This window comes from Abramis brama (assembly GCF_963993115.1).
Source record: "Abramis brama genome assembly, chromosome: 20".
NCBI lineage: Eukaryota > Metazoa > Chordata > Actinopteri > Cypriniformes > Leuciscidae > Abramis > Abramis brama.
Genome location: NC_139982.1, coordinates 20275472 through 20298516, shown reverse-complemented (window position 1 = coordinate 20298516; position 23045 = coordinate 20275472). Strand labels below are relative to the sequence as shown.

The following is a 23045-nucleotide window of genomic DNA, read 5'->3' as shown; positions in this document are numbered from 1 at the left end:
AAAATTATTGTCAATAATCATTGACAATACTGTATTGTCAGTATTGTCAATAATCATTCCCTTTTTTAATAAGCAAAAAAGACACAATATTGAGATAAATATTATTGATAAATATATTCTGCGTTGACCGTTCTGCAAAGAGGCTGTTACTTTTATGACTCTCTTCGTTGAGAGTCATCACAGAGCATTGCCCCTCTCTGAGCTCTCGTACTTCTATAAAGGGAGGTGGTCCTCCAATCCCTCCTATTCCTTCTCTCTCACACTCCTCGACACTGATCAGACCTGCGCACCAAACAGGACACAATGTGGCTTGCTGTGTTTTACATATGGGGAAGCCTGTTATCATTTTCTGTGTGTGACATCTGCCCAGAAACCTCAGAGGACGCTACTTCATGGGTAAAGCTGAAGCCCCTGGGGCACTGCGGGGACGAGGAGAACTTGTGCCCTTATCAACTCACCCTCCCTCCTCTCTCAATCCAGCTTCCCAGGTCTTTTATGGAGCTGGAAAAAATGGCCAAGGAGCTGCACAACCTAAAGGAAGTGGTGAACCAGCTGAGGAAGGACTGCCAAGAATGTAAGGACAGGCATAGTATTGAGAGGGGTGAATGGAAGGACCACAGCGAAGAAGAGGAAAAGAGACCTCAAAGTCTAAGGCATAACATCAGCATCAAGGAGACACAAAGTCATAGTGGAGAACAAGTTCAGATCGTCACTTCAACCCTACCGCAAAGAGACACATCAGAAGGTGAAGGAACTGTCAAGGGTGGCGTGAAGAGGCTTGATCATTCCATTCTGGAAAGTCAGAGATGGAACATTGATCAGAGGATTGATCTAAACCAAGGCACTACAGATCAGAGGTCTGAGATGATCAGGGAAGTAACAATATTTAACCTCTCGCTTGATGAGACACCAGAGGATATATCTGAGGTCAAACTGGTGGCTTCACCTACACCTGAAGAGAGGGAACTCAAGCCTAAGCAAAGTGAATTAATAGAACCATCTCTTCCTAAAAAAAAGGACGATGTACAATTCCCAACCCATGGGAAACTGCAGCCAAACAACCTCAGGTATGGACATGTAAATAACATCAGTAGCATCCTGGCGGCGAGAAGAAGAGTGCAGAATGTGCCTGATCCAAAGAGGTTAAGCAGCATTTCAAGAGATGCTAACACTAAGACAATGGATTTAAGCACATCAGCTGGGAACAGAAGGGTTGTAAAGTTTCCTGGAGTAGGTGGACGATTGAGGCCAAACGGGTCCTACATAAACAGTAGAGTTGTCAAGGCTAACAATGAAGACAGACTGAAGAACCCTGCTTTGGTGAGGAAGACTAATCCACAAGCTGGGGACATGACGGTCAAGAATGAGCCAGAAGGGGCTGGATTTTCCCCAGCGAGAAGTGGCGTTATGAGGGTAAAGGAAACAAGTTCTCATGTAGCAAACACAAAATCTGGTGTAATCAGTGGACTGATCCCGTCAACAGATGACCAAAACAAACAAGACATCAGTAGGGTTTCTGGTCCCAGAACAGATGATGGACATGCCCTGAAAAATGCAAGCCAAGCCACTATACTTATTGAGGACAATTTGAGAAAGGTAAACAAGACTGAGATTGCAAGACTTCCAAAAAAACATAGTAAAGAAAACCAAGAGGATGTGAGTCTCATAGCCACAAATAAGTCAATCTCTAGCGTTATAAACCAAGCTGAACAGCCAAACACATTTAAAGAGGAAAAGCAGCATGTGGGACTGAGTGAAAGTCTGGTAGTTATTAGCAGAGAGGCAGAGACTAGCTCCAAAGTGGATAGAGAGGACTTGCCTTTCCGAGGCAGACAGGTGGAAAATGAAAAATATCTAAACCCAAACACAGAAACTAATAATGGACCAATTGATTCCACAATTTTGGATAAAGCTGACAACACTTTGAATGAAAGCACAGTTAATCCACTGTCAGCAGATCTTAAAGATAAGATACGGACAGGAACGTTCATTGAAGGGGCAAAGGAGGAAATCGGCATTAACTCACTGAGTGCAGGGACAGTGAAGAAGGACATCCCGAGGCACAGCAAAGCCATCTTGTTGGAAAAAGATCTAGTGAAGCCTAACCTTGTCCCAACTGTAAAGAGTAAACTGATAGATAGTACAGCGATTTTGACCAGTACGGTTCAATCACCTGTGGTGGGCCAGGGGACAAGGGGAATTTCAATAACTCCACTCAAAGCTAAAGTTGAAGAGGAACAAGCAAATAATAGCAAGAACATCAGCAAGATACATGAAGTAAGTCAAGACAACATAAGATATGTGATGCCAAACCTACTAAGACACCCTGAAATACATCCAACAACTGTGATTTCACCTAGAGGCACCAAAATAAGACAACCTATTATAAACAAAATGTCAGGAAACAGGACTATTAGAGTACCTTCGAAGCTGTCCATTCCGGTCAGAAGCAGCAATATAGCCAGGAAAAATGGCACTGGAATTATAAAACAAAGTTACATAAGGAAGACGCCAATCTCTCAAACAGAGACAAATATAAACAGAGGCATCAAGACAAAGGTAAGCACAGTGACTCAATTCTTCAGTCCCACTGGTGCAACATCTACTGTAGAACAAGAACAAAAAGAAGAAATCAAACACATCCCGCAGGTGACGAGGTCAAACGTGTTGGATAATCATTGGTTAAAATACAACATTACAGAGTCAAAATCACAATCAGAGATTCAAAATGCAGGTGATGTACAAGATTTGGATAAGGTTCAAGAAGATAAGTACCGAATTGGAGACAACGGTGAGACTGTGTTGATTGGGAACCATACAGAGGATTCTAAAACTCAAAATGGAGTATCAAATTCACCTATTGATAGGAAAGAAAGCAAGATATTTAGTTTGGAAACCGCTGATACCAGCAGTCAACACCCATTTGAAGTGGAAAAGACCAGCAGCGGGAAGAAAAGGCCAACTGCATCCACCTTACAGAAAGAGAAACCAGGAACAACTCAATTCACAACCTCGACGCTCTCTTTTACGCACACAGGCCATAAAGATGGTACAAAAAACATTCGTACAGTGACAAACATACATGATGAAATGGCTAAAAATGTCAGTCAGGATACACCCATAAGCTTTGAAAATATCGGAGCAACAAGAGAACTAGAACTTATTAAATTTAATAAAGACAGAGTGGAAGAAAACCCTGGGGAGATATTATCCAACCCAAATAGTGAGGACATGGACCAAGGTTATAGTGAAGGGAGGAACACAATTCGAGTTGTTTTGGAAACGCTTACAAATGTTGAAGAAATTAAAGGCTCAAAGCTTTTCTCACTCAGCCCTGAGGACACAGCCGAGGGATTTAAATCACATGCAGTCAGTGATGAGGTAACAGAGAGAGAGCAAGTAGAGAAAAAGATCAACAGCACCTGTTTCAGTGATTGTAACACTACGCCAAGCCAAAAGTCTACAACCCAGACCAGGCCTCCATCGGACTCTGGAAGAGGTAAGGAATTTTCTTGCCCAACCCCTGTTGTTCATTTTTACGTTTTCTCCAAGTTGAAGGATTATTTCACACTGAAAAAAATCACTCCAGAGTGTTTAGAGTATGGCAGCAGTGCATGTTTATTTGACATAAAGCTTATAGTACAGTGAAATAAGTCACTATGACTCTTTGTATAAATTACACTCAAGGTTTTAGGAGAGTGCAAACAGCAACACATCTTCAAAAATGACTGTAGGTAAAAGCAACCCAGATAATCATTTTATCCTCAGTATCCTCTAACACATGTTCCTGTGACTCTGCACTTTATCTTTATTGTGTGATCGGATTCCAAAATGCTCCATATTAGGGATAAGTGGATATGGATCCTCATCTGAGAAGCAGATGTGGTTTTTGTGAAGAGGACCAGCTGTAGGCATCTTCTTTTTTTTGATGTATCAGGATGTGGTGTCTTTGTTGAGCTTGAGGAAAGGCTCAAAGTCAAATACTCTTCAGCAAAGCATAATTAATGCATGAAGACTAAGTTCAGTACCATCCCGTGCCTAAATATACATGTCCAGTGATTGGAGGAAAAAAACAGGCCTCGTTGCTCAATGTACAGTAAGCTCTTGAAATCATGAATAAATACATCCAGGTGGTCCACATTGTTCTGTATAAAACAGCCCTAGCATATCTCTTAAATTAAATATTAAGGATTGTCTGCCGAGTGCAGCTTTTTTGTTGGGGACAGATAACAATTTCAGTGCATCTTGCCCTGTTTTCATTTAAAAATTAATATGATCCAGTTTTTCAGCTGAATGTTTTTATTTCAACCCAATTGAATATATTTCTATTGTGCTTTACACAATAAATCTGGTTTCAAAGCAGTTTTACAAAAACAAAAACAAAATCCTTACAGGCTTCTATAGTTCTCTAGATGACTATGGTAAGGAAATACGCCCTAAGATGTTTAACCAAATGTAAGCATGCAGATTTAGGTTGTTTACACATTGTAATATCATTTATCATCAACAGAGGGTGAGGTAACCTAAAATATTTTTTATTGCCTACAGAAAAAGGACCTGCACAAGACTGCGCTGATTACATTCCGAAGTCACGAAGGAATGGTGTATACAGAGTAACGCCGCTGCCGAAAAACAGCACGTTTCCTGTTTTCTGTGACATGGAGTCCTCTGGTGGGGGCTGGACGTTGATTCAGCACCGTTTTGACGGCAGCACAAGCTTCAATCGCACCTGGGACGAGTACAAGAATGGATTTGGTAAACTAATAGGGGAGTTTTGGCTTGGCAATGACAAGATTCACTTGCTGACAAAGGCAAAAAACATGTCATTGCGAATAGAAATCGAAGACTTTGAGGGTGTCAGAGAATATGCCCATTATGACCTCTTCCATGTAGCCAATGAAAGCCAACAATACCGCCTGTCCATCGGTGGCTATTCCGGTACAGCCGGTAATGCCATGCAGTTCAGTAATAAATACAATCACGACCAGAAGCTTTTTACCACGCCGGACAGAGACAATGACCAGTATCCCTCTGGAAACTGCGGGGCCTATTACAGCTCAGGCTGGTGGTTTGATGCATGCATGTCTGCAAACTTAAATGGGAAATATTATCAGTCAAAGTACAAAGGGGTACGTAATGGGATATTTTGGGGTACGTGGCACAACATTACAATGGAATATTACCCAACCAATGAAAGACAAGCTTTTAAGACTGTAAGAATGATGATAAGACCTAAACATTATGCAAACTAATATTTACCTACCAATCCTAAAACCTACCAATTAAATTAAGCTATCTTTTGAATTTGTACGATAGAAGAAAACGGAAAGTCCTTAAAGTAAAGTACACTCTTGTGTTACTGATCTATAATAGTAAATTGTCAGAATTGGAATAAACATTGACAAATGTTTCTGTATCTATGTTGTTTTTTGAACTGTACACATATGCATTTTATACACAACTGAGCCCTCTTGTGTTACTTTATAAATACTGTATTGCATAAAACAATGCTATTTTTTTTTTTTACTTACAAACACCAAAATGTTTGTAAATCTGGGCCAATCCATGACTATGTTTACATGGATATATGCACTATTTATTGTCAGTTTTTTAATAGCTGAATTAAAGCATCTGTAATTTTCTATTATTTTCATTGCACCAAGTGTTATTTTCAAACATTGTAATTGTAAACCCCCAAAAAGTAACTTGTACAGACAATTCTTTCTAATAAGAGGAAATTTCTACTTCAGTAAAAAAGGAGGGTTATAATTGCTTAAAATTGACTAATGAATAAATAATGAAATATAACTATAAAGCAAGTAATAATACAAATTTCCAATGTCAAGAATAATTGAAAGTTGTGTGCTGAATTTGAACACCTCTGCATGATCTTGAAAACATCTGTAAATATAACTTATGGATGGAACATAGTTGTCGTAAAGAAAATAAATGTGCATCTTTTAATTACAAGGATGTTGTTATTTCTTTTTATTATTTACACACTCTGCACAATAGAAAATAAAATTTCGGAAACATGTATTATGCAAGTGCTGCGACGCAAAAGAAATAAGTGTATGATTAAGAGAGACAGACTTATAAATTATACACCATTAGAACATATGTCTTTTCCGTTAGCAAACCACATTGTGTTACAGTACTGGTTGAAAAAAACAGTGTGTATGCAGCATGTTAACTCTTATTTTCCAAATGTCCATTATGGTATGCTGCTAATGATCTCAGTGTTTCACTAAAATGCAATAAATATTCTAAGCAACATTCACAATAAGTCATTTCTGTCACCTGAGTGGAAACTCAACACTGAGCCAAAATTCGTTAACCTCCCTGCATCATTGTGAACACGAAACGTAGGCTATTCAGCTTCATCCTTGAGCCTGAAAGAAACAAGCAATTCCTGATAAAGAGCTTTAAATAGCTGTACATTCTTATTGTCCGTTATATATTCCCTTCCTTATGAATAACATCTACTTTCAAGATGATTTTACTCCTGAAGAATACAGTAAAGACTTCTCTGCTGGCTTTCAAAGAGTACCGTTCATATGTTCAGTCTCTTCTGAAGTGGAAAACGTTGTAGCCCAGCTCCACCATGGCCCCGATGAGCAGAGCCCACAGAGGGATGCAAACCAAGCTCACCAAGATGTTCATTAGGTGCTCTAATTTGGCACAGAGAGTCAGACAAAACGCCAGTTTAAGCAGCATGGCCACGAGGTACCAAACGCGCTTCTTCAAGTTCTCTGTCCCGTTGCGAGGGTCGAACCCCGGCTTGCAGCGGCCTGCCATTTTGACAATGAGCATGAGGAGGAGAATAAGATCAAAGGTCCAGACAGGGAGGAAGATGAGGAACCAGCTCCAAGTGATCTTATTGTCTAACTTGAGGACCAGCATAATGAGGAAGATGAGTGTGAAGATCCATGTCAGGAGGACTCTTTGAGCAAGGGACATGTTCATTTGAAACGCTGGCCTAAGGGCACAGCAACAGGCTGATCTGAAAGAGAAAAAAACAATTAGCATCAGAAATATAAGTTCAATTTACACGTCAAACATTCAGTTAATTTCATCTTGTGGAGTTGCATCTTTCGAGATCAAGCTGCTAAAGGTCTATTTTAATGAATAATTTCACATTAATAACAATGTAAAGTTATATTAAAAATAAAACAATATTATTAATGTATTGATAATATAAATGAATATTATTATTAGTCATTAAAAATAATATGCACTTTTTAAATTCAATGTTCAATAGATGTTACGCTGATAATATAAGATGTATTAACGTAAATTGCATTATATTTATATATTAAATATGCATTTTCACGAAGAGTCATATGAGATCATATGCATATTCACAAAACGGCTATGAGTAGGTTTAATATTAGTTTAACAATAAATCATTCATTATCACATCTTAAAATACTGCAATGGCCAGTGGTCAACGATTTATTCCATTTTAAACTGTTTTAGTTACAGTTAGTGTCGCCAAGTTGATAGTTTTAACTACCCACCAAACTGTAACGTTACTTGACATGTAACGTTAAGGCACACAGATGTGCCGTCTCACTAATTAACGAACCTTTGCTTTATTTAATCTATATTTTATCTTAATTATCCCATCCTGAGACATTCTCAAAATAAATGAGCTGTTCATTACTAAGTTAGCACAAAACTAGCATAGACAAACCGGACTGCCTCTTTTTCATTGTATGAGGACAAACCCAAAAAAAGAAAAAACGCATTGGAAAAAAAACTTACCAATGATGAAGACAACCCGGCTGGCCTTTTGGTTAGAAAGATGATTAAAGCTAATATCCCTTTCCCCACTGTATGAACACAGCTACAGTACAGAACAGACGTTTTCAAAACAACTTCTCTTCAAGGACTAAGTTGAGTGTGCGCAGCGCCACCTACCGGCCTGGAGGACGCGCATCACACAGCCCAAGGAGGAGGGATAGTTGACCCAAAAAATGAAAATTGTGTCATAATTTACTCACCCTCATGTTGTTCCAAACCTGTATGAGTTTCTTTCTTCTGTTGAACGCTAAAGATGATATTTTGAAGAATATGGGTAACCAAACAGTTGACAGCACCACTGATCTATATAATGACATGTCATTCTATATAGATCAGTGGACAGCACCCATTGATTTCCGTCTTCGCATAGGAAGAAAAATAAATAAATACTACGGTCAGTCGAGTCTATCAACTGTTTGGTCACCAACATTCTTCTAAATATCTTATTTTGTGTTCAACAGAAGATAGAAACTCATACAGGTTTGGAACAACATGAGGGTGAGTAAATTATGACACAATTTTCATTTTTGTGTGTGAACTATCACTTTAAGCTGTCCAGCTGGCTTCTTGTTGGTCTAAGATGGTCTACCAGCTTTTCTTCTGTTTTAATCTAATTTTCGTCTTAAAGAAAACAGCACTGAGCATGAGAATGAAAAACAAAAACAAACAAAAAACGCTTGAATGCTATAATAATGTTACTAAAAGACACCCTTGATGTCTCTATTCAGCCTCAAGATGGCGCTGCTTCACTATTTTAAAGTTGTTAAACAGATTCTACTGGTAGCACACTGCTCTAGTGAGGCTCTAAAGATGAATCTGCCCTCGAAAGAATTTTCATGAGTCATTATCCCAATAAAATATAGGAATTGCATTCTGCGTTGAAGTCACCATGAAATCAAAATCGACAATTCTTGTTTTTTTTTAATGGAATATTGCAGTTCTTCTTTAATATATATATTTTTTTATGTGCCTCATAATCTTTAATCAAAATAACTTCTCTTCTCTTCTCTTCTCTTCTCTTCTCTTCTCTTCTCTTCTCTTCTCTTCTCTTCTCTTCTCTGATGATGTGTTTACTGGCGTGAGGGCGGGATCAACCTGTCACTCACATGAGATCGACCAATAGCAAACCACAACATTCCAATCAATTCCAGATGAACAAAATCAAGTCCCGCCCTACATTTTATCTTATTCGAGAAGCCGTTTCACTAGTGGATAAAAGACTATCACAACTTCTGTTTCATGCCGACTTTAATTTCAACCTGTAAATGCAGCATTTCTCCTTGCTCTTTAATTGCTGTGCCATGAAGGTTCACACCCCCAGGAAGAAAGAAAACTTTTCAGATTTCTCTCGGGTCGATGCCACACCTGAGATAACCATCAAAAACCACTAATTTCCAATATATTATTACAATCACCTATTAAAAATACCCTAGGGTCCAGACAAGAAGATGCAAAGTGTGCACTGATAGCATACAAAAAGCCATATGCATTCTGAATCAGTTAATGAGCTTATTACCCTTTGCAAATGTCCTGTTGTGGCTGCCATTACTGAGGCCTTAAGGGGATGTCAGCACAAAAGCCAGGTTATAATACAGCGGCTTCTTTGCTCTGTTGCTTATCAGTGAAACCACACAACTGCAAGCTGCCTTGAGGCCCAGAGCTGAGGATGGTGTTTTAATTGGGTCAGTCTGAATCTGCAGCCTGTTGCCATATCATGAGTGAATAGAGAGCTGGAAAAAGCAACCCTCTGCCTCTTTATGGGGATGCGAAAGTTTCAGCCTACACACACACATTACAAAACATTGAAAATCGTAATAATTTCAAACTTTTGACTGATAGTTTATACAGCCTTTTCTGGTATTTCTAATAAGAACTATAATCATTTTTAAAATGGCACATTTTTATAGTGGCTCTGAGGGTCGAGAAAAGATTATCCTTATCTTTTTTGTGCATAATTTGTTTCTGCAATCTTGTACAACTTTATGCATTGGCTTTGAATATGAATATATTTCAAATTAAAGATAGAGTCCTTTATATTCCAGTGCCAAGCACAGCTGCGCAGTAAATATTAAAAAAAATATTCCCTAAAGTACCGCATCCCACATATAACTGAGCTTTGTGACCTTTTCATCTATTTTTGAGTGTATTTTAGCAACAAAGTCAACATTTAATGAAACCAGTTTGGCATTCTAACCTGAACATGTGGCATGACAAAATTCAATGTCTATGAAAAGGAAATTTAAAGGGACAGTTCACCCCAAAATAAAAATTCTTAATTAACTCCACATGAAAATGGACCAATGGAAAGTCTCTGTGGTCGGCATCATCTTGGAAATGACGTTGGACGATCTCTCTGGGTTGATCCACCATATCCGCCTCACCTTGAGATCAGATGATGGATATCATTTAAAATTCCGAGGTTGTCTGGAAAGCAGCATAAACCCATTTAAAACATGATGTGAACTAAATGTATCCACAGTCCAAAACAGCTTCATGTGAAACGTACACAATTCAGATTGCATTTCCATCAACGTGTGAAAGCTCACATCTCTTTGACTCTGTATAAGGTAAATTCAATTTGGGGCTTCAATTTCCTCTTGTGGGTATGTAATGTGGTTGTCATGTTCAATGAGAAATTGCTTCCTCTCTGAAGAGCTTTGTGGGCACTGAAATAGGTTGCTATGACATGCTCGTTCACCGTGTCCTTCTAGAGAAGATTAAAAGCTTGATATTGAAATCATGCTTCGTCACCAATGCAAGACATCTTATTTACTCCAAATGGGCAAGGAACGCAGAATGTCAGACGTGAAAAACACGTTTCTGCCGTGTACACGCACACACCGTTAAAATCAAGGATCCTCAAGCCCCGCTTGGCTGCGGCTCCATTATCTTCGGTTCCGGCAGTATCCTAAGATTTGTGTCTATTCCCCAGCGCCCCAGGGCTGTCTCTGTTGATTTATGTTTGACAGCCATTGAACTCATCACAGCCTTGTGCGAATATCCGTATTGACCTGTGGCCACTCATATTAAATCCTATCGAGTTTAGTCTTGCATGATGTTCGACGTCCTCGAGGAAGGCTGTCTTAGAGCAATAGGAAAATTCATTGCTATAGCATTGAAGTGCAAATCTATCTTAGGGAGCACAAGATCAATACAAAAATGCAGCCATTTGTGCTTTTACATTGGATCTGTGCGTATGAAATACTTCATAACAAGCACAGAACAGGTGGATACAGCATACAGTGAGGAAAATAAGTATTTGAACACCCTGCTATTTTGCAAGTTCTCCCACTTGGAAATCATGGAGGGGTCTGAAATTGTCATCGTAGGTGCATGTCCACTGTGAGAGACATAATCTAAAAAAAAAATATCCAGAAATCACAATATATGATTTTTTAACTATTTATTTGTATGATACAGCTGCAAATAAGTATTTGAACACCTGTCTATCAGCTAGAATTCTGACCCTCAAAGACCTGTTAGTCTGCCTTTAAAATGTCCACCTCCACTCCATTTATTATCCTAAATTAGATGCACCTGTTTGAGGTCGTTAGCTGCATAAAGACACCTGTCCACCCCATACAATCAGTAAGAATCCAACTACTAACATGGCCAAGACCAAAGAGCTGTCCAAAGACACTACAGACAAAATTGTACACCTCCACAAGGCTGGAAAGGGCTACGGGGAAATTGCCAAGCAGCTTGGTGAAAAAAGGTCCACTGTTGGAGCAATCATTAGAAAATGGAAGAAGCTAAACATGACTGTCAATCTCCCTCGGACTGGGGCTCCATGCAAGATCTCACCTCGTGGGGTCTCAATGATCCTAAGAAAGGTGAGAAATCAGCCCAGAACTACACGGGAGGAGCTGGTCAATGACCTGAAAAGAGCTGGGACCACCGTTTCCAAGGTTAATGTTGGTAATACACTAAGACGTCATGGTTTGAAATCATGCATGGCACGGAAGGTTCCCCTGCTTAAACCAGCACATGTCAAGGCCCGTCTTAAGTTTGCCAATGACCATTTGGATGATCCAGAGGAGTCATGGGAGAAAGTCATGTGGTCAGATGAGACCAAAATAGAACTTTTTGGTCATAATTCCACTAAACGTGTTTGGAGGAAGAAGAATGATGAGTACCATCCCAAGAACACCATCCCTACTGTGAAGCATGGGGGTGGTAGCATCATGCTTTGGGGGTGTTTTTCTGCACATGGGACAGGGCGACTGCACTGTATTAAGGAGAGGCTGACCGGGGCCATGTATTGCGAGATTTTGGGGAACAACCTCCTTCCCTCAGTTAGAGCATTGAAGATGGGTCGAGGCTGGGTCTTCCAACATGACAATGACCCGAAGCACACAGCCAGGATAACCAAGGAGTGGCTCTGTAAGAAGCATATCAAGGTTCTGGCGTGGCCTAGCCAGTCTCCAGACCTAAACCCAATAGAGAATCTTTGGAGGGAGCTCAAACTCCGTGTTTCTCAGCGACAGCCCAGAAACCTGACTGATCTACAGAAGATCTGTGTGGAGGAGTGGGCCAAAATCCCTCCTGCAGTGTGTGCAAACCTGGTGAAAAACTACAGGAAACGTTTGACCTCTGTAATTGCAAACAAAGGCTACTGTACCAAATATTAACATTGATTCTCTCAGGTGTTCAAATACTTATTTGCAGCTGTATCATACAAATAAATAGTTAAAAAATCATACATTGTGATTTCTGGATTATTTTTTTTTGATTATGTCTCTCACAGTGGACATGCACCTACGATGACAATTTCAGACCCCTCCATGATTTCTAAGTGGGAGAACTTGCAAAATAGCAGGGTGTTCAAATACTTATTTTCCTCACTGTATATGACTCAAGCAGAGGCTTAATTTGACTTAGTAAATGTATTAGAAGTTGCAAATAGCTGCCATAAAGACTATTACCACACCAAGGTTTCATAACATTTTTTTTTTATTAGCCACTTGTATATTAACTACACATGTATAATATATGCATATATATTATATATATACAGTTGTGGTCAGAATGAATGGCACCTCAAAATATGATCAAAAATGGCTGTAAAAAATAAATCTGCATTGTTTATCCTTTTGATCTTTCATTAAAAAAAATTGCAAAAATCTAACCTTTCATTGAAGTAAAATAATTGAAAGTGCGGGGTAAATCACATTATGAAAAAACATGCTTTTCTCCAAAACACACTGGCCATAATTATTGGCTCCCTGTTATTAAATACTTTTTGCAGTTTTCTCCTAGAAAAATAGGCCCACAACATATAAGATCCAGCGGTATATTTAACCATAGGCATGGGTTACTTTTTATCCCTGTTATCACCAAACACATCTGGTGGCTTTGCTGGCAAAAAGCTCTTTTTTTGTTTCATCTGACCACAGAATCCAGTCCCTTTTGAAGATCTAGTCATATCTGACAACTGAATATGCTGGAGTTTGTTTTTGGAGGAGCGAGGAGGATTTTTCTTGAAACCCTCCCAAACAACATGTGGGGATGTAGGGGTTGTTTGATACATTTTTTTAGGCTTTCTGACCCCAAGACTCAACTAATCTCTGCAATTCTCCATCTGTGATCCTTGGAGAGTCTTTGGCCACTCAAACTTTCCTCCTCACCGTGCATTAAGGCAATACAGACACACGTCCTCTTCCTGGCAGATTCGTAACATCTTTAGTTGATTGGAACTTCTTAATTATTGCCCTGATGGTGGAAATGGTCATTTTCAATTCTTTAGCTATTTTCTTACAGCCACTTCCTATTTTGTGAAGCTCAACAATCTTTTGCTGCACATCAGAACTATATTCTTTGGTTTTACTCATTGTGATGGATGATTAAGGGAATTTGGCCTTTGTGCTTCCTCATATTTAAAGTCCTGTGAAACAAGAAGTCATAGCTGGACAATTTCATGTTCCTAGTCCCCCTGGTGTGCTAAAAAAGGTAAATATTAATGGGAATATACTTCAGAGATATTTTACTCGTAAACAATTCTAGGGGTGCCAATATTTGTGGCCGACGTGTTTTGGAGAAAAACATTTATTTCAGAATGTGATTTCCCCCCCACTTTCAATTCTTTTACTTCAATGAAAGGTTAGATTTATGCAATTTTTTTTAATGAAAGATCAAAAGGATAAACAATGCAGATTTATTTTTTACAGACATTTTTGATCATATTTACCAGGGGTGCCATTAATTCTGACCACAACTGTATATGTATATATACAATTGTGTATATATATATATATATATATATATATGTGTGTGTGTGTGTGTGTGTGTGTGTGTGTGTATATATATATATATATATATATATATATATACATACATGTGTGTATATATGTATATTTTTACTAAATGCTACTTTCCTCTAAGAATTTTTCTGTTGGGTTTTTAAAATAGAAATTTTCAGTTAATCAGTAAACTTCTGTTTTGTAAATCTGAATATGCATACACTACCGTTCAAGTCTGAGGTCATTAAGATTTGTTTTTGGAAGAAATTAATACTTTTATTCAGCAAGAATGCATTAAACTGATCAAAAGTGACAGTACAACTAGTTTACACAAAAATATGAAGAAGCACAACTGTTCTCAACATTGATAATAATAAGAAATGTTTCTTGAGCACCAAATAAACAGAGTGATTTCTGAAGGATCATGTGACACTGAAGACTGGAGTAAAGATCTTTTGATTTTTGAAGAATTAATTTGACAATTCTTCAAAAATAAATAAGTTTAACTTGCTGATAGTCTGTGATACTGATTACTTGTCCATGTTACAAACAATATATATGTATAACGTTGACCTTTAGAAATAAATCATTTGGCAAATGATTGTATGACAATGTGTTTATTTCTAAAAACTAAGTATATAATAGATTTAGCCTTTATCTGTGTGTCATTTGATCATCAACCTGGCACAGACCGGTCAAAACAGTCAAAATCTGCCTAAACTGGGGCTGAAATCTGCATAGTCTTTCTTAGGATCTGATCTGACCCACATGGTTTCAACAAGAACATTTCTATAGTCCACAGCACATGACTTTACAATAACTGTACATGAGGGTTGACATGGATATCCTTCAGTTCAGTCATCATTACTGTCGTCTGTCGCTCCATTCCAGTTTAACAGTGGTCTTCGGTCTGATGGGACAAACGGCTCGATCCGCTGCCACCGACTTGGCGGCCAGATGATGTGAGACGCCCGGCCGTGGATAAGACCCAGGGAAACCTGCGGAGATCACAATCATCAAGCTAAACTACCAAGAAAAGCTCTATAAAATCAAACAAAACGGTCAATTTCTTAAGGAGAAAGTAGCTTTTGATAGGCTGTCGTTTAACAAAGACCAACTGGAACAAGAATTAGATGCTTTTCTCATCTAGTGAATACAAAGCAATATTTCTCTAGCTAGAAGAGAACAGGACCTCATTGCTTTTTATAGCCAGAAGGACATGGGAGACATTCCAACAAGCTCCCAAAAAAACGTTGATTTGGAGGTTATTGTAAATACCTGCGAGGTTTGGAGGGACTTGAAGGGGTGATAATGTACTCAACCTGCAAGGGATGATACAGACCTCACAAATCTTTGGGTTTAACAGCATGACAAGACCGCAATACAAGTTTAAAATACTACAGAGAAGCTCTGAGAAGAATCTTACCAGTCCAAATGAGTTTAGTAGTGTTTGTTAATATTTAAATAGTTAAGAGTTAAAGTTTTAGTCATTTCTTGTGGGTTTTTTATGTCTATATCTGGGGCGAGGCTAGAAATGTTCAAGTGGGTAGGCCTTCATAAAACAGGATGGGCAAAGTGTAAAGTACAATGACATTATAAATATTAGGCCTATGAATTACTTTTTTAAAAACTATAAACAGATAGGGATTCTGGTTTAACACGCAAATTACCTCATCATAATCAAGTGTCTTTGTGAGTTTGTGTTAAAGGAATTTAACGGATTCTGTGCTAGACTTGGTTGCTTGTTGTTTTGATATCCAATTTAGGTTTTTTAAAGTAATAAACTGATAGATATTTGCTTTGCCATTTTCAAATTAAACTAAAAATCTTACTACGTCCTTAAACGTACAGTTTGGAATTTTTCGCCACTAGGGGTCGCTAACCTCTTTACAATAACAAAGGCGTAGTTTGATGACGCAACATTTGCTAAGAATTATGGATCTTGTCGTCAACGTCAAGCCGACCGATCTAATAATGTTTATGGTTGACTGAATACATCGATGCTTTTATCATGACTGTGATATGAAGCAGTTCGGGATTGCTGAGAGACAGCTATCAGCTCCACACGCGATGCGAGTCCCGCGGATATAAAAGGAATATGGACATTTCATTCTACCGAACGTGTATACACGCGAGTGCAGAATTACAACTCACAGGTCAGTTTATTAGACAAATTAAACTTGTGAGGTAACGCAGCGCTGTTTCACTTGGTCTAACATTACACTATCACACTAAACTGCATTTGAATGTGTTGAAATGTATGTGTTAGTTTGTCTGTTTGAGGCTAGCAGTAAGCTAGATCAACATTAGAATAACATACAGATCATATTCTAACATTTTATCATTGTTGAACTATATAACATTGATTAGTTTTATGTAAATGTGCTCACCTGTTTAATAAAGTACATGTAGGAGCGGTCGAAGTCTCGGACGTGGAGCTCTCGTTTATATACTGTCTATGGGAGCTCTCGGCATCTCGAAAACACCGCGCTGATATTGATTCTCGTTTTAGTTCTTCTTTTTTATCCAAAGTCTGCTTGCCATGGTCCATAATGTTTGAACGAAACAACAACAGCGTGCAAATAGACATTGCGAACTACACATTTGTCCACGTCTGTCACCTTGGTTACTATCAGACGGCTCTGGTTCATAGCTCTGGTTACCATGGCAGCACGAGCGGAAACCAGGGAGAACGCGGATATGACGCCATTGACGGCGACAAAACGGAAATAAAGAAACGGGACGTGTCTTCGAATTAAATTACAAATTTCTCCTGGTTTGAAAGTTGTTGGAAACAGTCGGGATAATGTAAGTACACAACTAAAAAAAAAATATAACACAGATATAGTGATTTTTGCTATTTTTTAAAGCAAAAAAGTTACATATTGTGCCTTTAAAGACAACATTGTTATATTTGATAGGTTTTCCACTTTTCCACTCTATATAGTTTTGATAAACCTGTTAACCGCCACCGCTGTTTTGAACCTAGGCCCTGTTTACACCTGGTATAAAGATGCGCTTTGAATGATCGGATCACAAGTGGACGACGCTAAATACAATACAAGTGTAAACGGGGTCTAAAACGTTTTGAGCTAGTCAACTTTCGACGACTTGCAGAGGTAGTCGAAAACGCGTTTGACCGGATTGCTTACGCTCATGTGGTCGAATGTGTTCAAACAGCTGCAAAAGACCACCCATAGACCCTCCCCTCGAAGAAATCAGTGGTTTAAAGTGTTCACCCTCCAGTCTTCACCCACAAACGTTCTACTTTCTTCCTTTTGTGTTCCACTGTAGAAAGGAGAAAGTCCTATGCAGCCCTACGAGGGTGAGTAGGCTAAACGATGACAGAATTTACATTTTTGGCTGAACCCTTGCTTTAATTCCACAAATTGGATGTCAGAGTCGAATCCGTTTGACATTTTGCTGTTTTGTGGGCAAAATAAACACACAGTCAGGATTTTGTGACCTGACTTTCAATCAGTGCAATTTGAATTCTCAGAAAGATTTAAATGTTGTCTTGAAAGGGCATTAAATGAAAAAAAAAGACGGTTTTCCCTCCATACACATGTAAACAGACACATCTTGCTGCATTATTATACATCAAGTCAAGGTAAAAGTGAAAGCAATTGCCTGAAACATCCAACAAGTGTATTTGCATAGTAATTTAAAACAATGTTTTTCGCCAAATATATCCCTCCCTTGCATGTTTTGGCCTGGTCTTTGGAAAGAACAGAAAGTGTTTTGGGTAATGGATGTGAAACAATAATAAAAGAGACCTAGGAAGTATGTGGTTCAGTGAGAAACGTATTCATTTGCTTTCTGACAAGAAGCATCATTAAAAATCTGCCTGAGGACAAACCTCAGCGAGTACTGAAGGTACGCAACAAAATCATGCTGAGTCAGTGATTTAACAGACAGGGCCATTTGTTTTTCTTTCTCAGTCCAAGTAAGCAAAACCCAACATTTAAACATTTCAAGGACGATTCTGAGCAACAGATCTTGATGTATTGTGAATGACTGTAGTGAGAGGTCACAGTCTGAGTTGAGATGGGAGAAGGAATCATTTCTCTGTTTAATAATGTATCTGAGGAGCCGTGCAGCAAAGAAGCATCTTCAAAGAACCAATAATACCTCAATCTCTATACCTTACAGACGAGCACATCAAGGCTGTTAACAAAGTCCCCAGAAAGTGGCAATCTTTGTCTTTTTGTTGAATTTTTTATAACCACATCTATTTGTGGCTTCCAGAAAACATCCTTTGAAACTGCAGTTATCATCGGTCACCTGTGGCATCAGACGAATGTATAACATCAAGAGAAAATGACTATCTGAATACTTCTTTTGCGTGTTTCATTTTGAAATCGAAAATTCATATTCATATCAAATGAATGCATCTTTGCCAGCTATAGGCAATTCAATAACTAGTTATGTACGTTATTTAGGCCTACACTGCCGTTCAAAAGTTTGGGGTCGGTAAGATTTTTTAAATATGTTTTTGGAAAAAAGTCCCTTATGATCAGCAAGGCTGCATTTATTTGATCAAAAATACAGTGAAAATGTAATATTGTTAAAATATTATTATTATTAAAATAACTGTTACATTCTGAATATATTTTCAAATGTAATTCAGCATCATTCATCAGCAATATGCTGATTTAATGCTCAAGAAATATTTCTTATTGTTTTTATCAATGTTGAAAACAGTTGTGCTGCTTAATATTTTTGTGGAAGCTGCGATACATCTTTTCCAGGATTATTTGATTTATTTGAATCAAATCTATTGCAACATTATAAACATCGTTATCACTTTTGATCAAATGCACACATTGCACTTGCTTAACAAAAGTATTATTTTCTTTAAAAAAAACATTTATGCTAAATTTCTGAAAGGTATGTATATATAAAATATTAAAAATAAATAATATTATTAATAACATAATATAAAATATATGTTGTTGATGTTATTTTGGAACTTGGTTTGAAACCTATTGGTAAAGTAACATGAATAAAACATTATCATTATTCTTATTTTGAGCTTATATTTGATGTTTTTTTAATGTGTTAAAGTTTCAAATTTCTCTAAATCCCCATGCCTAATAATATCAGTTAAACAAAAATTTTTATGCTACTAAATCAAATCAACAAGGTCGTTTACACCATGGTCTCTCGTCTCATTTTGGTGCGTATATCTTTTTAGTGACATTAAGATTAAGAATCCAGTTATGATTCACACTCAAAATTCAAAATCTTTTGTTATTTTGGAGGAAAACACAAACGTTTCGGTTCTCAGGCCTTCTTCACTTTTTATACAATTAATTATTTGTTAACATCAAAATCAATTAACAGGTTTAATTAATGCTAAATATTAAATATAATTAGTAACTAAAATCACACATCATCTTCTAACACTTAAGTATCATCCATCAACAACTAGCCCTGGATGATACTTAAGTGTTAGATGATGATGTGTGATTTTAGTTACTAAATCAAATCATCCATTATGTTTAAAACATTGAAAAATGTTTTTCAATATGTTTAAAAATGTTGATTTAAGAGAACACGTGTAATGCGAAACTCGCTGAGATGCGGTTGGTGGTTCCCAAGGCATTGCTATGCTATTGCTTGGTGGTTGCTTATATTACACTGTCAAAAGAGTTAATTTCTAATTGTGGCCACTAGATATAACTTGTTTCCATCCTTCAGTGTTGACTAGAGATTTAGTTCTTAGCAAGCAATTAATTGATTACCGGTCCAAATGTGTTGCTGTCGAAACTGTGGCCATGATGGTCTCCCTCGATCCACAGATGTCCATCTGGAACTCTTACAAAACGGTTTTTATATCCCAGCGTTCTGTTAAAGGAAAAAAAAAAAAAAGATGTGTTAACACACTAATGGATTCTGATTGCTCTTAATGCAGGAAAACCAGGCTATTTTTCATTTTTCATTGTTTATTTTACAGTTGACCAGCAACGTGTATCCACCAATCCTGCATTTGGCTCTTGCCTCGCTCTCTAAATCTAAGATCAATAATTAATGTTCGCAGAGCTGCTGCAGTCTTTGTTTTATATTTAAGATGACTTTCTGACATAGCAATAGCTCATATCCATTGCAGGCAGTGCTGTGAGCGCTCTAGAGCGAGAGCGTGGAGGAGATTTTAGGATTTTTAATGGTAGTTTCTCAACCTCACCCATCATAAAACTAAATTAACTTTGTCTTCATATGAATCATTTTGAAATCAAACTCTCCAAGTCACCAAGCCTGGGATTTCCTCGACCGAATCCCAAGATCACCTTGAGATGTAATGTTGTTGGCCATAAATGGTTTGATGAGACATTAATGTTTAATGATACTTACGGCTAAATGGCGCATTTTGTGGGACACAAGCATTTAAAGAGGGCAGAGTCTCAGTTGGCGTGTATAGTAAGCTCAAACAGATCCTTCTAGCGGTTTGTCTGCTGCTACAAAGGCCTTTTAGTCTGTGTAAACACTTCAGGCAACATTTTAGTGGCAACAAAACAATATTATTCCATTTCAACCTAAGAATCAATCATAAAGCCATCTAGGCCACATCAAACTTGGAGGTTCATTTCTAACTCCACCAACAACTTTCGAACAAACTTACTTGATGAAGTCACCCTCGATCCCAATGACCCTTTTGATGATCTTCTGCTGAGGGTTCTTCGGGCTCCTACAGAAGGAGTGAACAGATATGAGATGGTACGGCTGGCTACAGCATTTGCATACTGATGACAGAACTGCTCTTGGTTTATTTGAGGATGCTGCTCAGCTCAGTGGATTATGGGGCATTAGGAACAGTTTTCCGAGACCAGATTGGTCTTATCTGTTGGAGAGTAAGTCAAGAAAAGACTCTATGAAATGTCAAAACTCTTGATTTTTCAGAGGCGCAATATCATAATAGATCAAAAAACTTTTACTGAAAATAGTAACTTTGTTTCTCATAATTGTGACTTTACATGTCACAATGTGACTTTATATGTAGGAAATGTATCTTGCAATTTTAAATCTCATAGTGCAAATTTATAACTCACAATGTGACTAGATTTATTATTTTCATCTTTAATGTTTGCTGAAACAGGCTTCCATAATATCCAATAGTGAATTTCTATAAATTTTACATGACCTTTCCAATTAAGTGCAATAAGGATTTCTCAATTAGTAACAAAAACTAAAACCATTAAACATAGTTTTTGTTAATTTGACTGAAGATGAAATAAAATATAACTTTTAGATGAAAAACTTAAAAGAAAATGTTTTAAAATGTCAAAAGTTTGATGAAAACTTGATGTAAAATGAAAACTGCAAAACTAGTAATTAAAAAATATGAATAAATACTACAATAGTATATAAATAAGACTAAAATAAGACTACAAAACCATATTTTATCATAGATCTATCATATTGTAGACATTATAGATAATCATTATACATTGCAAAATTCATTTTCCATGACTCTTTAAAGTTATAATTATTTAAAGTCCCACTGTGGTGAAAATCAAGCTTTTAATGTTGTTTATGTCTATGTGGTGGTTTTAATATGCTTTAAGACAAACCATGTGCAAATTCATAAGTCAACACCATTGCTGAGTATTTTCTCCTTAAAACTGCAGTGAAACAAAGACAGTCTCAAAAATACAGTCACAAACTACCTTGTAACCAATCACGTCAATGTGTGACCATCATCAACATCAATGAATCTCTGAGCTGGTGCGAGTGAGAGGAGGCGGGGCTAATTTGAATATTCATAGAACCACGTATACTAAATGAGGCAAGGGTGTAGAGTTACATTCAAGCTATCTTAAGGCATGAAGAACATTTTTTTCAAGGAAAAAACTTTTAAATATGTAATTTTGGTGATCAAAGATGAGTTTTAAGGGATAAAATTATTGACAACCAGCCTGCCAATCACAATGTCCCTAACTTAGGTCTTCTGATCCCACACAGCTTCACTTATGCTGAGTTCACGGCTCTGTAAGTATTATATCTGTAGTGTTTGAAATATTTGTCCCATCAATTTTGACCTGATCCCTCGCATCATTAACCCACGATGACCCTGACCCTGACCGAGCCACAACCTCATATTCGGGAATACTGCAAACTTCTGAAACCTTCTGCCACTGATTGTCACTCCATGCTTTATGGAATTTCACGTACGGTAATCTTTTCTGCTTGTTGCCTTTCTGCAAGAACGCTTTCTCATCTGACACACCCTGTAAGACTTCTTATGAGATGACTTCTCACGGCTGAAGTGTGTACTTTGGTGCCAAACGTCTCTCACATGCTGAGCAAGCACTTCAGTGAGAAATTGCCTACTTTCTTTGTGACAGTTTGAACACCATGTATTGAAAATCTAGGCACATAAGAACCAAGTCTGTTACTAGATATCAGTAAGAAATTTTAGGTTATCTTTTAGTGAGTAAAGTTTATTTGCGTTTACTCTAATGCTAGTTTTTAAAGTCACCATGAAATCAGAATGGACAATTATTGTTTTGAATTTGATATGGAACATTGCAGTATTTATTATAAATGATTTCTCTGTGCACAATATTATTATTTTTCCCTCATAATCTTTAATAAAAAATAATTTCTCCTCCCTCTTGTAGTGTCATCTCATCTCTTCTCTGATGACGTGTTTACTGGAGCGAGGGCGGGATCAACCTATCACTCACATGAGATCGACCAATAGCAAACCACAATCATCCAATCAAATCCAAATGGACAAAATCAAGTCCCGCCCTACATTTTTATCTTGTTCGAGAAGTTATTTCACTCAGATATATACATCATAATAGGTTAGAAAAGACTATCACAACTTCTGCTTTATGCCGACTTAAAGGGTTAGTTCACCCGAAAATGAAAATTGAACGGAACACAAATTAAGATATTTTTGATTAAATCTGAGAGCTGGCTCACTACTTCATAGGCTTCTTTGTAATTGAAACTTGCCGGCCCAGAAAGTTAGCAAAGACAATGTTTAAAATA

At 37.6% G+C, this 23045-nt stretch overlaps 4 protein-coding genes across 5 annotated transcripts in view; 1 reads left to right on the top strand and 3 right to left on the bottom strand.

The window, feature by feature from the left end:
• kctd15a (potassium channel tetramerization domain containing 15a) overlaps positions 1–23045 on the bottom strand; it is a 572168-nt gene that overhangs the window by 346510 nt on the left and 202613 nt on the right. The window lies entirely within an intron of this gene.
• On the top strand, positions 234–5968 carry fgl2b (fibrinogen-like 2b). The gene is made up of 2 exons (XM_084094136.1): positions 234–3499; positions 4549–5968. Exons 1-2 carry the CDS (start codon positions 304–306, stop codon positions 5250–5252), a joined length of 3900 nt encoding a protein of 1299 aa, XP_083950262.1. The 5' UTR covers positions 234–303; the 3' UTR covers positions 5253–5968.
• On the bottom strand, positions 5974–7904 carry tmem60 (transmembrane protein 60). 2 transcript variants are annotated; one of them, XM_084094154.1, is made up of 3 exons: positions 7768–7904; positions 6551–7003; positions 6254–6392 (listed from the first exon to the last, which is right to left on the bottom strand). In XM_084094154.1, the coding sequence occupies exon 2, from the start codon at positions 6964–6966 to the stop codon at positions 6562–6564; it is 405 nt and encodes a 134-aa protein (XP_083950280.1). In that variant the 5' UTR covers positions 6967–7003; positions 7768–7904; the 3' UTR covers positions 6254–6392; positions 6551–6561. The 2 variants fall into 2 exon arrangements, with proteins under 2 accessions (XP_083950279.1, XP_083950280.1); XM_084094153.1 differs by having other exon boundaries at positions 5974–7003.
• The window catches only part of immp2l (inner mitochondrial membrane peptidase subunit 2), an 87343-nt gene continuing 78593 nt past the window's right edge, over positions 14296–23045 (bottom strand). Inside the window, exons 4-6 of the mRNA XM_084094152.1 lie at positions 20668–20733; positions 19793–19895; positions 14296–15043 (exon numbers count right to left, since the gene is read on the bottom strand). Of these exons, the coding sequence (XP_083950278.1) occupies positions 14900–15043; positions 19793–19895; positions 20668–20733 (313 nt within the window). The 3' untranslated portion in view covers positions 14296–14899. The remainder of the gene's footprint in view (positions 15044–19792; positions 19896–20667; positions 20734–23045) is intronic.